The sequence below is a fragment of the Elephantulus edwardii genome, unplaced genomic scaffold, assembly GCF_000299155.1.
Source record: "Elephantulus edwardii isolate Elephantulus edwardi_28Jun2011 unplaced genomic scaffold, EleEdw1.0 scaffold00084, whole genome shotgun sequence".
NCBI lineage: Eukaryota > Metazoa > Chordata > Mammalia > Macroscelidea > Macroscelididae > Elephantulus > Elephantulus edwardii.
The window spans coordinates 626,293-640,181 of NW_006399834.1; the positions used below are offsets into that span (position 1 = coordinate 626,293).

At 40.2% G+C, this 13,889-nt stretch overlaps 1 protein-coding gene across 1 annotated transcript in view; it reads right to left on the bottom strand.

The window, feature by feature from the left end:
- The window catches only part of LOC102872987 (syntaxin-binding protein 6-like), a 226,471-nt gene that overhangs the window by 5,565 nt on the left and 207,017 nt on the right, over window positions 1–13,889 (bottom strand). The window contains exon 4 of the mRNA XM_006889961.1: window positions 2,446–2,603. Coding sequence (XP_006890023.1) covers window positions 2,446–2,603 — 158 coding nt within the window. The remainder of the gene's footprint in view (window positions 1–2,445; window positions 2,604–13,889) is intronic.

A 13,889-nucleotide genomic window follows, 5' to 3' on the forward strand; every position in this document is an offset into this window, starting at 1 on the left:
CACCATTCCTGGACTGGGGGAAATACTGAAGTTATTCCATTTTGTCTTCTCTTCCTCAAATAAACAAGGTCAATGTTCCCCCAGATTTCTACCATCTTTCTATTTATTTAAGTGGCTGTTGTTAAAAAGTAAGCTGGAGCTGGAATTCTAGCACTTCCATCTCATTTCCTCTAGTCACTTGCTCCATAGGGAGCTCTGGTGACCTAGTGCTAAGACGCTGCACTGCAATCCTAAAGGCACAGTTCGAATCAACCAGCAGTAACACGGGAGAAGGATGGACAATCTCCTCCTGTGTGATTAACTGCCACTGAAAACTTGCTGGAGTGTCAACTATGGGTCAGTTCTGACTTGATAGCACAAAACAACAACTACCACCTCTACACTACAACGTTAGGAGAACAGAGGAAAGAAGGATGGGAACTGAAACCTGAGCTTTACTCTCTCTCCACAACATCCCAGTGAGGTTCTGGCCCTCACCAGGGCTGCCTGCCTGCCTTTCCAGACAGTTGGGCCTTCTTTTTCCTCGAGGTACTTCAGACAGACTCCATGGGCAGCCCTACTAAAAGAGACAATCAGTGATACCAACAGACAGGTCTAGGCAAAGGTGATGTGAGAAAGGAAGCCAAGAAACATCCTTCCCAAAAAAAGACTCTCAGTTAGGCCTACATGTGAGCTTCTGAGAAGAGATGTAGAAGGGACGTGTAGGCTCAGAAGGGGGTATATTTTCTGTTTCTCTATTCTTATGTGCTCAGTAGATGTGGAGTTTTCTATTGCTGAAGCAAACAAATGTTTCCTCTTAAAGGTCACCTGAAAAGTACATCTGAAGGCCCAGATTATGACTCTGCGATGCCAACAAAGTCACCAGCAGGTATTGTTTCTGGAAACCTCAATTCAAATCTCTAGCCAGAAAAGAGCTGTCCTTTGATCTGAAGTACAAGAACACTAATAAATCCTCTTTATCTCCTGACCAACAGGGCCTGCCTTTCCTCTGGATTGAGACGGAGACGGAGAACTGGCTGCCAATAAAAACTCCCCTTTCCCACCCTGAAAGCTGCTGTTCTTGATGACGGTGTGAATGTGCATGCGCAAACCCAGAGCCAGGAAGGAATGCCATTTTTATAACTCAGTGGTGGAAGAGAACCAGCCATCTCCAGTCACATCAGATTTGGACCAAGGCAAGAAGGCTATTCTGAGATATGATCTCTTCCCTTTCTTTCTTCCTTTATGCTATTCTCTGAAACTTGAGCCCTGAACTTCTAAGCATGAACATAATGATGGTCTACATTTGCCAAAGATCTAAAGTCAGGGAAGAGAGATAACCAAAGAAACAGTGATGAGACATAATCTTTTATGCTTCATAAATAGCAGATGGTAATTGTATAAAGGAAAAAAAATGTCTGGTTTTGAATCTTTCATTATAGGAAGCATACAGAACACTTGATTGTGCTTATGCGAAATTTATATTTGAACCAGGAGGCAGTCGTCAGAACAGAGCAAGGAAACACTGCATGGTTCAAAATTGAGAAGGGTGTGCATCAGGGATGTGTCCTATCTCCATATTTTTTCAATCTACATGCAGAACAGATTATCTGGGAGGTTGGGCTCTTTAGAGGACCTAAAGTGCTTGTGGCAGAAGATCAAGGACTGCAGCCTTCATTATGGACTGAAGCTCAACATCAAGAAAACAAAAATTCTCACCACTGGGCCAATTGGCAGCATCATGATATATGGTGAAGAGAATGAGATTGTTGACAGCTTCAGTTTGCTTGGCTCTACAATCAACACTCTTGGTACCAGCAGCCAGGAAATTAAAAGACAAATTGCACTGAGAAAATCTGCTGTCAGAGACCATTCCAAGGTACTGAGGAGCAACAATGTCAGTATGGAGACTAAGGTGTCCCAACACAGGCCATGGTCTTTGCAATTACTTGCTATACATCAGAGACCTGGACAATGACTAGGAATGATAAAAGGAGAGTTGATGCCTTTGAGCTTTGGTGCTGGAGAAGAGTATTGGATATACCATGGACTGCTAGAAGAACAAGTAAGTTCATCCTGGAGAGGGTGAAGCCAGGCTGTTCTTTGGAGGCAAGGATTCTGAAGATTCATCTGACATACTTTGGACATGTTGCAAGGTGGAACCAGTCCCTGGAGAGGGACGTCATGCTTGGGAGGGTAGAGGGAAGTCGCAGGAAAGGAACACTCTCGATGGGATGGATTGATTCTGTCACTTGGGTAATAGGGATAGGTGTATCGGAGACAATAAGATTGGCAAGGAATAGAGCAGGGTTTAGGGCTGTTGTGCATAGGGTCGCTATGAGTCGGAAACGACTTGACAGCACACAACAACAATGAACAAAAAGTTTCTTGGCACTACAGCCTCCTCCTCCCATCTTTCCCAACAACCCAGAAGAAGTAAGATCCCTCCCCGTCTGCTGCACCGACCTTGTGTGCAGTTTCTGCAAACTGCTGGGCGCTGTTCTTCATGTCTTCCGTCTTCTCCTCTGCTCGGCCTAGTCGTTCTCCACGCTCATTCAAAGCTTGACTCGCCTTCTGTACTGCACTGGTCACACTGTCAGCAGCTGAATGGAGAATGCTGTTTCCTGGGGAGGGGGGAAAGGAGACCAAATGCATCAGGAGCAAGCTCAGCTGACTGACAGTGATGAGACCCCTCCTGGTGGAAGCACCCTCTAAGAAGAGCAAGGCAGGCCAACGTCCCAAAAGGCCTCTTGTGTCTGGGAAACGAATTAACTTGTCTTTAATTTGCCCTGACAAAGCTGTTCTTGTACTATGGTGGCTATGTGTTGCTGCATGCTGGAACCTATGACACTGATGATTCAAATATCACCAAGGTCATCCATGTGGACAGGTTTCAGAGGAACAGACTAGGAAGTGCACCTGGTCATCTACATCTGAAATAATGGGGCCATGAAAACCCTACAAATAGAAGAGGAACATTGCCTACTATGGTGCTGGAAGATGAGCTCCTCAAATGGGAATGAACTCAAAACTAGGACGGGTGATACCTTATGAAAGTGGATTCTACCATAAGACCATTGATGGAGGAAAGCTTTTAGATAATAGTGAATCTTCATTAAACTCAAAATGAGGAGAAAGAGCTGCAAACACCCATTAATAAACAGATAACTAAATGCAAAGTATAAATCTAGAACAACTGGAAGTTGTAAAAAAATGACAGGAAATGAATAAAGATTGATACCTTGGACATTGTTGCTGTTGTAATGTGACTATGACTCATAGTGACCTTATGAAAAACAGGTCTAAACCTTGCCCTGTCCTGAGTCAACCTCACTAACTCCAACACACCTGACCCCACTGCCACAGTCACTGTGTTCACCTATCCTATTGAGGATCTTCCGCTCTTGCTGACCCTCTATCTTCCCAAGCCTGATGTCCTTCTCCAAGGACTGACCCCTCGTGACCACGTGCCTTAAGTATGTTTTTCATACATATTTTCACCATCCTTGCCTTCAAGGCAACGGTGCTATTGGGTTGAAATGGACTGTTGTTGTTGTTATGTGCCGTCAAGCCGTTTGCTACTCATAGCGACCCTATGCACAACAGCCCTAAATCCTGCTAGTATTGGTTATTTTTCATTGAAAAGTCATATGGTCTATAATGCTGGTAATGACAAATTGAAGAGGAATTATATCATATTCATTGTCAAAAAGAACATTTCAAGATCTGTCCTGAACCACAACACTGTCAATGATAGAGTTATGTCCACATGCATACAAGGAAGATCTGTTCATATGACTATTATTCAAGATTAAGAAATAACTACTAAAGTCAAAGATGAAGAAATTAAAGATTTTGCCAACTCCACAATCTGAAACTGATGGAACATGAAATCAAGATATTTTAATAATTTGTGATAGAAAGCAAAAGTTGAGAACAAAAAAGAAAGAAAAGGAACAGGTAGCACTAGTTATAGAAATGAGGTTAAAGGTCACGTGACAGAATTTTGTATGACCTATTACATTTTTACAGTTATTTTAAAGTGTACCAATGAGGGAGTTTTTCTTTTGATTTTCAAGGAGAGGAGCTAATGGGGGGGGAGGGGTTTGTGCGGGGAGAAGGGTGTAACAATGAATGAATGGAATCCCAAAATCTCTGTAGATGTTCATTGAAATGAAAAAGAAACACCCTAAATTTAAAAACAAAAACAAAAAAAAAAACCAACATGAATGCTAACTATACACACAGACCTCACCAGACACAATATACAAGAATCAAATCAATCACATCTATGGAAAGAAATGGAGGAGACATTCAATATCATTAGTTAGAACAAGACTAGGGGCTGCTGTGGAACAGAGCAGCAATTACTCATATGAAGGTTCACACTGAAACTCAACCTGCATGACACTTGAATTTCCAGAACATCTCAAGAATAAATCTGTGCACTGAATGTTGATGAAGGAACATCTGAAAAGTTGTTCAAGGACATCATACATGAAGAAAGCAAGAAAGAAAAAAAGAAAGAAAGAAAAGGCCAAATTTGATGTCAGAAGAAACTCTGAAGCTTGCTCTAGAATACAGAGAACTAAAGCAAAAGTGAAGAAATCATAAATTAAGAGTTTAAAAGAAGATGTCAAAGGGTAGTTTGAGAAGACAAAACAAAATCCTCACAATCAGATCAGTAAACAACATCAGGAAAAGCTGATTAAAAGATTGAAGTTGTCAAGATTGAAATGAAATTTGACTTGCATCTACAATCAACACCCATGGAAGCATCTGTCATAAAGTGAAACATTGCTGAAATGGATGCATTTGTTACAAAGGACTTCTATGAAGTGCTAAGAAACAAGAGTGTCACTTTGAAAACTAAGTTATGCCTAACCAAGTCATGGTATTTTCAATTACCTCATATGCTTGCTGCATAAGATCAAAAACTATAGCCTTCAATATGCATTGTATCTCAACATTAAGAAAACAAAAATCCTCACCTCCAGGCCAACAGGTAACATCATGATAGATGGAGAAAGGAGTGAAGTTGTTAACAATTGCATCATACTCGAATTCACACTCAACATTCTTGGTATCAGCAGTCAGGAAAGCAAAAGATGAGTTGCATTAGGAAAATCTGTTATCAAGAGCCTTTCCAGAGTACTAAAGAGCAATGATGTCAGTCTAAAGACTAAATTGCGCCTGATCCGAGTTTTGGTCTTCTCCATTGCTTGCCATGCATCTGAAAGCTGGACAGTGACTAAGGATGACAGAAGAAGAATCAATGCCTTTGAGGTGTGGTGCTGGAGAAGAATATTAAACATACCATGGACTGCCAGGAAAGTAAACAGTTCTGTCCTAGAGAAAGTGAAACCAAGGCACTCGTTGGAAGCCAGGATGGTGAAAGTTCATTTCACATACTTGGGGTATGTTGTCAGCAGAGGCCAGTCACTGGAGAAGGACATCATGCTTGGAAGGGTATAAGTCAATGCAAGAGAGGAAGACCCTTGACAAGATGGATTGACACAGTGAACATGGCAATGGGGTCAGGCGTGCTGGAAATGGTGAGACTGACTCAGGACAAGGCAAGGTTCAGAGCTGTTGTTCCCAGAGTTACCCTGAGTAGCAGTCACCTTGAAGGCATATAACAAAAGCAACAACAAATGCTTGTGAAAGTTGTATAATGGAGAAGAAAGACCAAAGGTGAATTGATCCCTTTGTGAATTGTGCGCTGGCAAGAAATACCGAATAGATCATGGACAGACTGTCAAAAGAACAAAAAGCTCTACCTTGTAAAAAGTTCAGCCAGAATGCTCCTTAGAAATGAAGGTGATGAGACATAATTCCACATGCTTTGGGCATGTAATCAGGAGAAATCACATTTTGGAAAACAACATTATGCTTAGTAAAGAAGAGAGGAGAAAAAAAGAGGAAATTCTTCAACAAGCTGGAACAGCACAGAAGCCGAACAACAGGTGTAAGCACTGCAGAGATCAGGAGGATGGCACGAGACTGAGCAGGGTTTGTTCAGTTACATAGGATTGCTATGAGTTGAAGCCAATTCTATGGCACAAAACGACAAGTATACAGAGAAAATCAAATGCCTCAGGACCCGGGCAAAAGTTGAATGCATCTCTTACATTTTATCATTAACACATTACTCATTTCCAGTCTGCTAAATTGTCCTTTCTGGCAAAGTTCAAGAGAAAGGGGTCCACTTAGAATTAGGAGTTGGCATGCAAAGGTAAGTGAGAGTTCTTACAAGGTCTTGAATGACACAGCTTCAAGAGAACTCTCTGGATCTTGGGGACACTGCTTTTGCTCTAGGCTGAAGGTCATCAATAATGGGACTATTAAGGCCACATAACTTTTCCTGATAAAATGCTCTATATGATTTCCAACTCTTTCTTTCCATTTAGCCCTTTCCCTGAGCAATAAACAATGTCTCAAATACAAGGTTCCTTGTAAGAGGCTGTAAATTAGTTTTAAAGTTCAGAAATGTGTCAGCCACCAGCCTGGAATCCTGCCTCACGGTTCAGTGGGTAGCAGCACTTCTTTGCCTCTGATCTCTGGTGCACAGATCCTGAAGGCTCAGCACAAAGCAGCTCCTCATTTTGCACTTAAACAGCAGGTAAAAACAGTAATGGAAACCAGCACCAGAAGAAACTTTGCTCTTAAACAGCATGTAGCCTGATAAACCATTATACCTTAAAGACTCCTCTATTCTTGACATCCTATCTTCCAGGCCTAGGAAGCAGAAATCACCAGAGAAGAACTGTAGGTGCTAAGAATACGCAACTTCTCAAATGACAACCAGATGAAATTTATAGCTGTGTTTTGGTAACCCTAAATGGCAGATATTTAATGACATTTTATGCAACAGCTTTTGTCTTTGAATAATTTTATTACATCATCTAACTTTGTACCTGAGGTGGATATATCTGGCCACAGACAGCTTTTAACAAAATGCAGTTTCCACTGGTATCAGCTTCAAAGGCTTCCCAATTTTCCCTTTGTGGGAACTGTCTGTGGCTTGTTGAAAGGGATCTCAGAAGAAGAAAGTGTCTGGCAAACCGGAAACACTTGGCACATTGTTATAAGTTTTTTTCTTTTAGTGGTAATTTACAAGGACATTAGCAACAAAATAGGGTTAAATTAGTGCTACACAGTTGTGCCAAACACTTCACAAACCAAGGACAAATCATTATAGATTAAAAGGGACCAGAGAAGAAGAGGCTCCAGAGAAATCTGGTTGAATGCAAAGGATGACTTAGAAGATTAAGGTTTTATTAAAAAAAAAAAATTAGGAGGAGAAATCTATCTTTACTTTCACAAACATGACTATTAAGAGAACCTATCACTGCTGCTTAACATTTGAAGAGCATTTTAAAATCATATGGTACCTCCACAAATAGCATTTGATTTGACAGCAACAATAACAATAAGGGAACACTTAGACAAGCAGAAGTTAAAGGGATAACACAAGGTCATAGCTAGCCCTGGTCTGCATCTTCCTCTCTGCAAAGACGCTGCTGGTCATGGAAGGCAGTCACTACACAGAACCATGGGCAGAGAAGAGCACAAGTACGTTCTGACACGTTATTCCAAAGGTAATGCCTGATCATTTCTGTCACCAAGGTGTTATTTTTAGTAAATGTGGTGTTATTACCCATGTTACACTGCAAGTCAAGTAATCTCAAAAAAGGAGAGGCCAATCAGATGGGATGGAAAGATGGAGAGGGGTCTGGAATGGACAAGGGGGAATCTCTTTTCTTCTTTTTTCTCTCTCTATATATACAGCTTACCTGACAAAGTACTAGGAAAAGATAGGACAATAGAATCTGTAACTTCATAGCCAGGAGTAGCTATATTAAACCACAAGGATTTTAGAAACTACTACCATGTATTTAGAAGGGTAAATAACAATGGTGTTAATAAAAAATTTTGAATATAGATTTTGCTACCAGAAGAATGAACAATTCTGTCCTGGGAGAAGTACATCCAAAGTGCTCTTTAGAAGGGAAGATGGCCGGGAGACCCAGGGCCTGCTTTAGGTCAGCTTTGATGGACCTTGTATTGTAGAATGTGACCAAGAGTTGAGAAGTGGGATCCTGAGATAAGGAGGTTGTTGGGAAGAGGAAAATAAATAGATTTGAGAATCTATTGAACAGCATGAAAAAAAAAAAAAAAAAGAAGGGAAGATGGTGAGGTTTTATCTCATGTACTTTGAATATGTTATCAGAAGGATCTAGTTCCTGGAGAAGAATGTCATACTTGGTAGAGAGTCTGTGGAAAAGACAACGACTCTCAGTGAGACAGAATGATGCAATAAGGGGCTCAAACAGAAAAACAGTTGTGAGGACAGCAAAGGATCATACTGTTTCATTCTCTTAACATGTTGAGTTTCTATGAGTTTGAATCAACTTGAGGACATAAAACAACATAATGTGAAACACACACAGAGTTGGAAACAACCTAAGAGCCCATCAACAAATGAATGGATAGAGAAGTTGTGGCATATTCACACAATGGAATACTATGCTGCATTGAAAAACAATGAACTCATGAAATATTATTCAAAATAGGTGAGCCTGGAGGACATTATGCTGAGTGAAATATCTCAGTCACAAAAAGTCACAAAAGTACTGCATGGTGCCACTGTTGTAAAACAGGACTGACATCGGGGTTGGAGGGAGACTGAGAAAGATGGGTTCAATAATGTATACTGCATTGAAACAGATGAGGGAGAAAACTGTTTAAAAGGGATATGTGATTAGGTGTTATTGTCATGATAGAAGTCCAGAATGAAGGCTGCATGGTGGAGTGAGTGGACTTGCGGGGAGGGATTGTATAACAATGAAAGAATTTTTCTTTTACTTTTCAAAGAGAAGAGCAAACTAGGGGAGAGAGGTAAGCAGGGAGAAAAGTGCAACAATGAATGATTGGAAACCCAAAGTCTCTGTAAACTTTCATTAAAATTAATAATAATAAGAAGAAACATGCTGGGTTGCTAACTGAAAAGTCTGCAATTCTAATCCACGAGCTGCTCCACAGGGAAAGGATGGGCAATCCCCCCTCATAAAGATGAGGGGGTCCAAGCGAGGATTGCTAGGAATCACAGGAACTCAACAGAAGGCTGTCTTTATCCATCAGACCCAATTCTCATGGCCATTATGGGTTGGATACATTTTTTCTATCTTATATATAATGTTATGTGCTACAGTGGATTATTTGATATGACTTTTCTAGCAAGAGGTTTTGACTCTTGGCGCATGTCTGGGTGGTTGTTGTTGCCAGGTGCGCTCAAATCAATATGACCCATAGGGACCCTATGAACAATAGACCTGAACTTCGTCTTATTCTGTGCCATCCTCATCTTCTCTGACATACTTGAGCCCACTGATGAAGTCCCTGTGTCAATCTATCTGATTGAGGGTTTCCTCTTTCACTGACCCTCTAACTTTCCAAGCATGATGTCCATTTTCAAGAAAAGTCTTTCCTGACAACATGTCTTAAGTATGAGAGATGAAGCTTTGCATCACTGCCTCCAAGGAGTTGTTGTTGTCAAGTGATGTCTAGTTGAAGGAACTGTTGTACTGTAGAGTCGGAACCGACATAGCTGACCCTCTAATGGGTTTTCATGGGAGGAGACTGCTCATCATACAGTAGGACTATACAAATGTGAGTTGTTTATAGCCTACAATGGGGAACAGATAACTTACTAATAATATAAATAGTACCTTTGCGTTGGAATATGTAAATAAGGCACATAGAGCATTAAGGATGGGGTTGTTCAGTTTTTCTATCTTGTTAGGCTTAAAATGAGCAAGTTCAGAAGAAGAAAATGAGAATCTCACTACTTTCAAGAAAGAGAAAGCAGATGGTGCATCATATCCTGAGACAGACAAGACTTTTTTTGACTGAGACGCTAACACTACCAGCGGCAACAACAGCGGAAGTGATGGGGAATCAGAGACTCATGTGGACAGAACGGAACTGGATTTGCTACCCCACAGAGCAGTGTTGAGCACCTGGGCCGAGGCTTACTGGCAGCATGGAGAGATAGAGGGGAGGGAGCATATAACTGGCAGAACTAAAAGACACTTCCCTGATTGAAAAAGTATGTACTAAATATTTCGAACTTGAATTGTAATTCCTTAATATTTTATTTGCCTAATACATCCCATCCCACCACCATAGTGTTTCAAATTCTGTGTGGCTACTGTAATCAGTTAGCAAAATTATTGTAATGTGCTAATGAGTCGTGTACGACTGATAGCAACCCTATGAACAACAGGTCTGAGCCCCACCCCACTCTGCACCATCTTCTTCATCTCATACACACTTACACCCACTGCTGTAGACATTGTGTCAGTCCGACTCATTGAGAGTCCTCTTCTCCTCCGCTGACCCTTCACCTTTCCAAACATGATGTCCTTTTCCAAGAAATAGCCCCTCCTAATATCATGTCCAGAGTATTGTGAGATGAAGTTTCACCATTTTTGCCTCTAAGGGCCTCTCTTGCTGCAACATGAAATCCACTTCCAGTTTTTACTTCTGAAGAAGGATGTAAAGTACCATTATCTCAAATGAAATTCTCTCTTACAGCTAAAATTCTGCCCAGATTTTAAAGTTCAGTTGATCTTATCAACTTAATCAAGCTTTTAAGTCAATTCCATTCTCTGATGCTTTTCAACTCATTAAGTACCATCTATATTATTCTTGGGTCCTTAATCATATGTAGCCATGGACAATTCTCTCCCTACTTCCCAGCCAGAAAATCTGGCTTTGAACCCAGAAGTAGGACCCCAGAGGGAGTTATCTTACTCATGGTGCTGTATTTGATTCTGCTTGAAGTTTTCTTTTCTTTCTCTGAGCATTAATGACAAAGCCTTTATGAACTGTATTGAATATAGACATCAGTATAAAACCTAATACAATCTTTTAAAAAATAATAACACAAAATGGAAAATATCTCATTCCATGTTAAGTAGAAGATAAAAAACTTACTGTGGAATAGTTACAATACACATATTTATTAAAAGGCAAAGGATTCCTGACTGCATAATGGTTAAGCACGTAGATGTTAAGTGGAAAATTGGAAGCTTAACTTTATCCAGCAACTCCATGGAAGACAAGATCTGGCAATCTGCTTCTGCAAAGATTACAGCCTAGGTACTTTGTCCCACCGGATTGTTATGCCTAATGTAACAGGACTTAACACAAAAGACAGTAAGAGCATCTCAAATTGCTCATAATCACAATTTATATACATGATACATTTTATTCTAGCAACTTTTCTGCATATGCTTTTATAAAGCATGGTTAAGACCATAATAAGTGGAACATTGGTGGCATAATGGCAAGAAGCTGAGCTGCAATCCTGAAGGAACATGGTTCAAATCCACTAGCTGCTCCACAAGAGAGGGATGGACAATTGCCTCCCCTGAGATTAACTGCCTCAGAAAAGCTGCCAGAGGTTCAGCTATGGGTCATTTCCAACTCAATGGTACACAACAACAACAAGAAAACAATACTGTATAACTTTAGTTCTGTATCCTATTGTGGACAATTTCCTGTAATGAAGATTCTTTGAGAATCCTGTTAATAACGGCTATAAGACACTATCATAATTTATTCAACTATTTCCCACTTAGAGAATTTGTTTCTAGGGGATTCACTTTTGTTAAAGATGCTTCAGTTATCATCTTACCTTCACGTACATACACCCTCATAGGCATCCTTTGCCCAAAAACATTTTTGAGTCTTTTGGTGCAATGCTGAAAACTGCTTCCCTGAAAGATTCACTCAACATTCAAAACTATTCACTGAGTACACACTATGAACACCAAGTTATGCTGACATGATTAGCTGTGTAATCTTGGGAAAGGGGCTGACCTTTTATCTGATTTTTATCCTTAAAGCGTAGGTGATACTATCTACCTCACCTGGCTGCTATGGAAATAAACATATACTGAGTGCATCGCAAAGGCTAGGTGATCTGTGGAAGTCTAAGACCGTCAACATCCCACTCCTCCTGTTCCATTTTCTTTGTCATGTATCCCTCTCTTCTCCCCTATTCTGCTTCTCCTAATTGTCATAGGCTCTCTAAAGATGATGCTTCTTAGATATCTTTGCATACCCTGCTGTGTGCTGCACAGCATGTTGCCTAGAGAGGGAGTTGAACACATTCATTAAATCAAGGCTTGCTTTGTAAATAGGATGCCTAACTCAAGAGCTGGGACCCATCACATTGTGCTGAGTTAAATCTGGAAATAAAGCAGCCTCCTGAGGCAGACAGAACAGTAATTCTCTCTAAATAGACAGGAAGCGTATTAATACCCAAATTTATTCAAGCTGTCCAGGAAAAGACTGTCAACCACTACAAATAAAGTCAATCTTTTGAATTATAGTCTCTAGATAGAGTGGAGATAGAGTCTTACTTCATTTTCATCACTTCCAGTCACTATGTACTTTCAGAAAAATATATATGTTGGAATCTTTATGATAAGTGATTTAGAAGACTTTATTGAGATCTACTTGAGATAAAGCTATAACACTGTATTTAGTTACTGTTAGAAAACATAACTAAGAACATTTAAAAGTATAAGAAAATGTGGAGAACGTAAGTATATTGAAAAGTAACACTGGAAGAGAAAAGGAAGGGTGAATTTCAAATAGGACATGAAACACAGTGATAGCTCAAGCACCAGTATAATGTCATTTTATAATCCGACATTTGGGGAGCTCTGGTGACCTCGTGGTAAGGAATTGTGCTACCATCCTAAAAGCATGTGGTTCAAATCCACCAGCTGCTCTACAGAAGAAGAATGAGCAATTTCCTCCTGTGCAATTAACTGCCTTAGAAAACCTTCCAGAAGGTCAAGCTGTGAGCTGGTTTTGACTTGATGACACACAATAACAAATTACTTCCTGTAGCAAATGCAAATATTTGAAATGGAAAACACTTGTTCTGTCTGGAAAATAATACAGCAGGAAAATCACCTAAAAAAATTAAGTAGCCCTAGATATACCCAACTTTTCTCAGTCATTAACAAAAGCATTCCTTTCAATAAGAAATAGAATATTTTTTATCTTGGACTCCTTCTATAGTCAATTTAACCACTTAAGGATAACCAGTCTATCCCACCTGAATTTCAGAACCATCTCAAGAACAAATTTGAGGCCTTGAACATGAATGAGCAAAGACCAGATAAGTTGTGGGAGGATATCAAAGGTATCATCCAAGAAGAGTGCAAACGTTCTTTACAAAGACAGAAGAGGAAGAAAAGCCAAAATAGATGTCAGAAGAAACTCTGAATATTGCACTGGAGTGCAGGGAAGCCAAAGCACAAGGAAGAATTGAAGATACTAAAGAGCTGAACAGAAGATTTCAAAAGGCAGCGCGGGATGACAAAGTAAAATATTACAATGAAATGTGCAAGGAGTTGGAGTCAGAAAACCAAAAGGGTCAAACTCGCTCAGCATTTCTTAAGCTCAAGGAACAGAAGAACAAATTCAAACCTCAAGGTGCTATAATCAAGGATGTTTTAGGCAGAGTACTAAATGATCCAGGAGGTATCAAAAGACGATGGAAGGAATATACTGAGTCATTGTATTGAAAGGAATTGGCAGATACAGAAGAATTTAATGAAACAACATACGAGCAAGAGCCTATGGTGATAAAGGAAGAAGTTCAAGCTGCTTTGAAAGAAACAGCAAAAAAATAAGGTCCCAGGAATAGACGGCATACCAGTTGACATATTTCAGCTAACAGATGCTGCCCTGGACGTGCTCACCAAGTTGTGCCAAGAAATCTGGAGAACACCCACTTGGTCAACTGACTGGAAGAGATCTCTATTTGTTCTCATCCCAAAGAAGGGTGACCCAACAGAGTGTGGAAACTATAGAACAATATC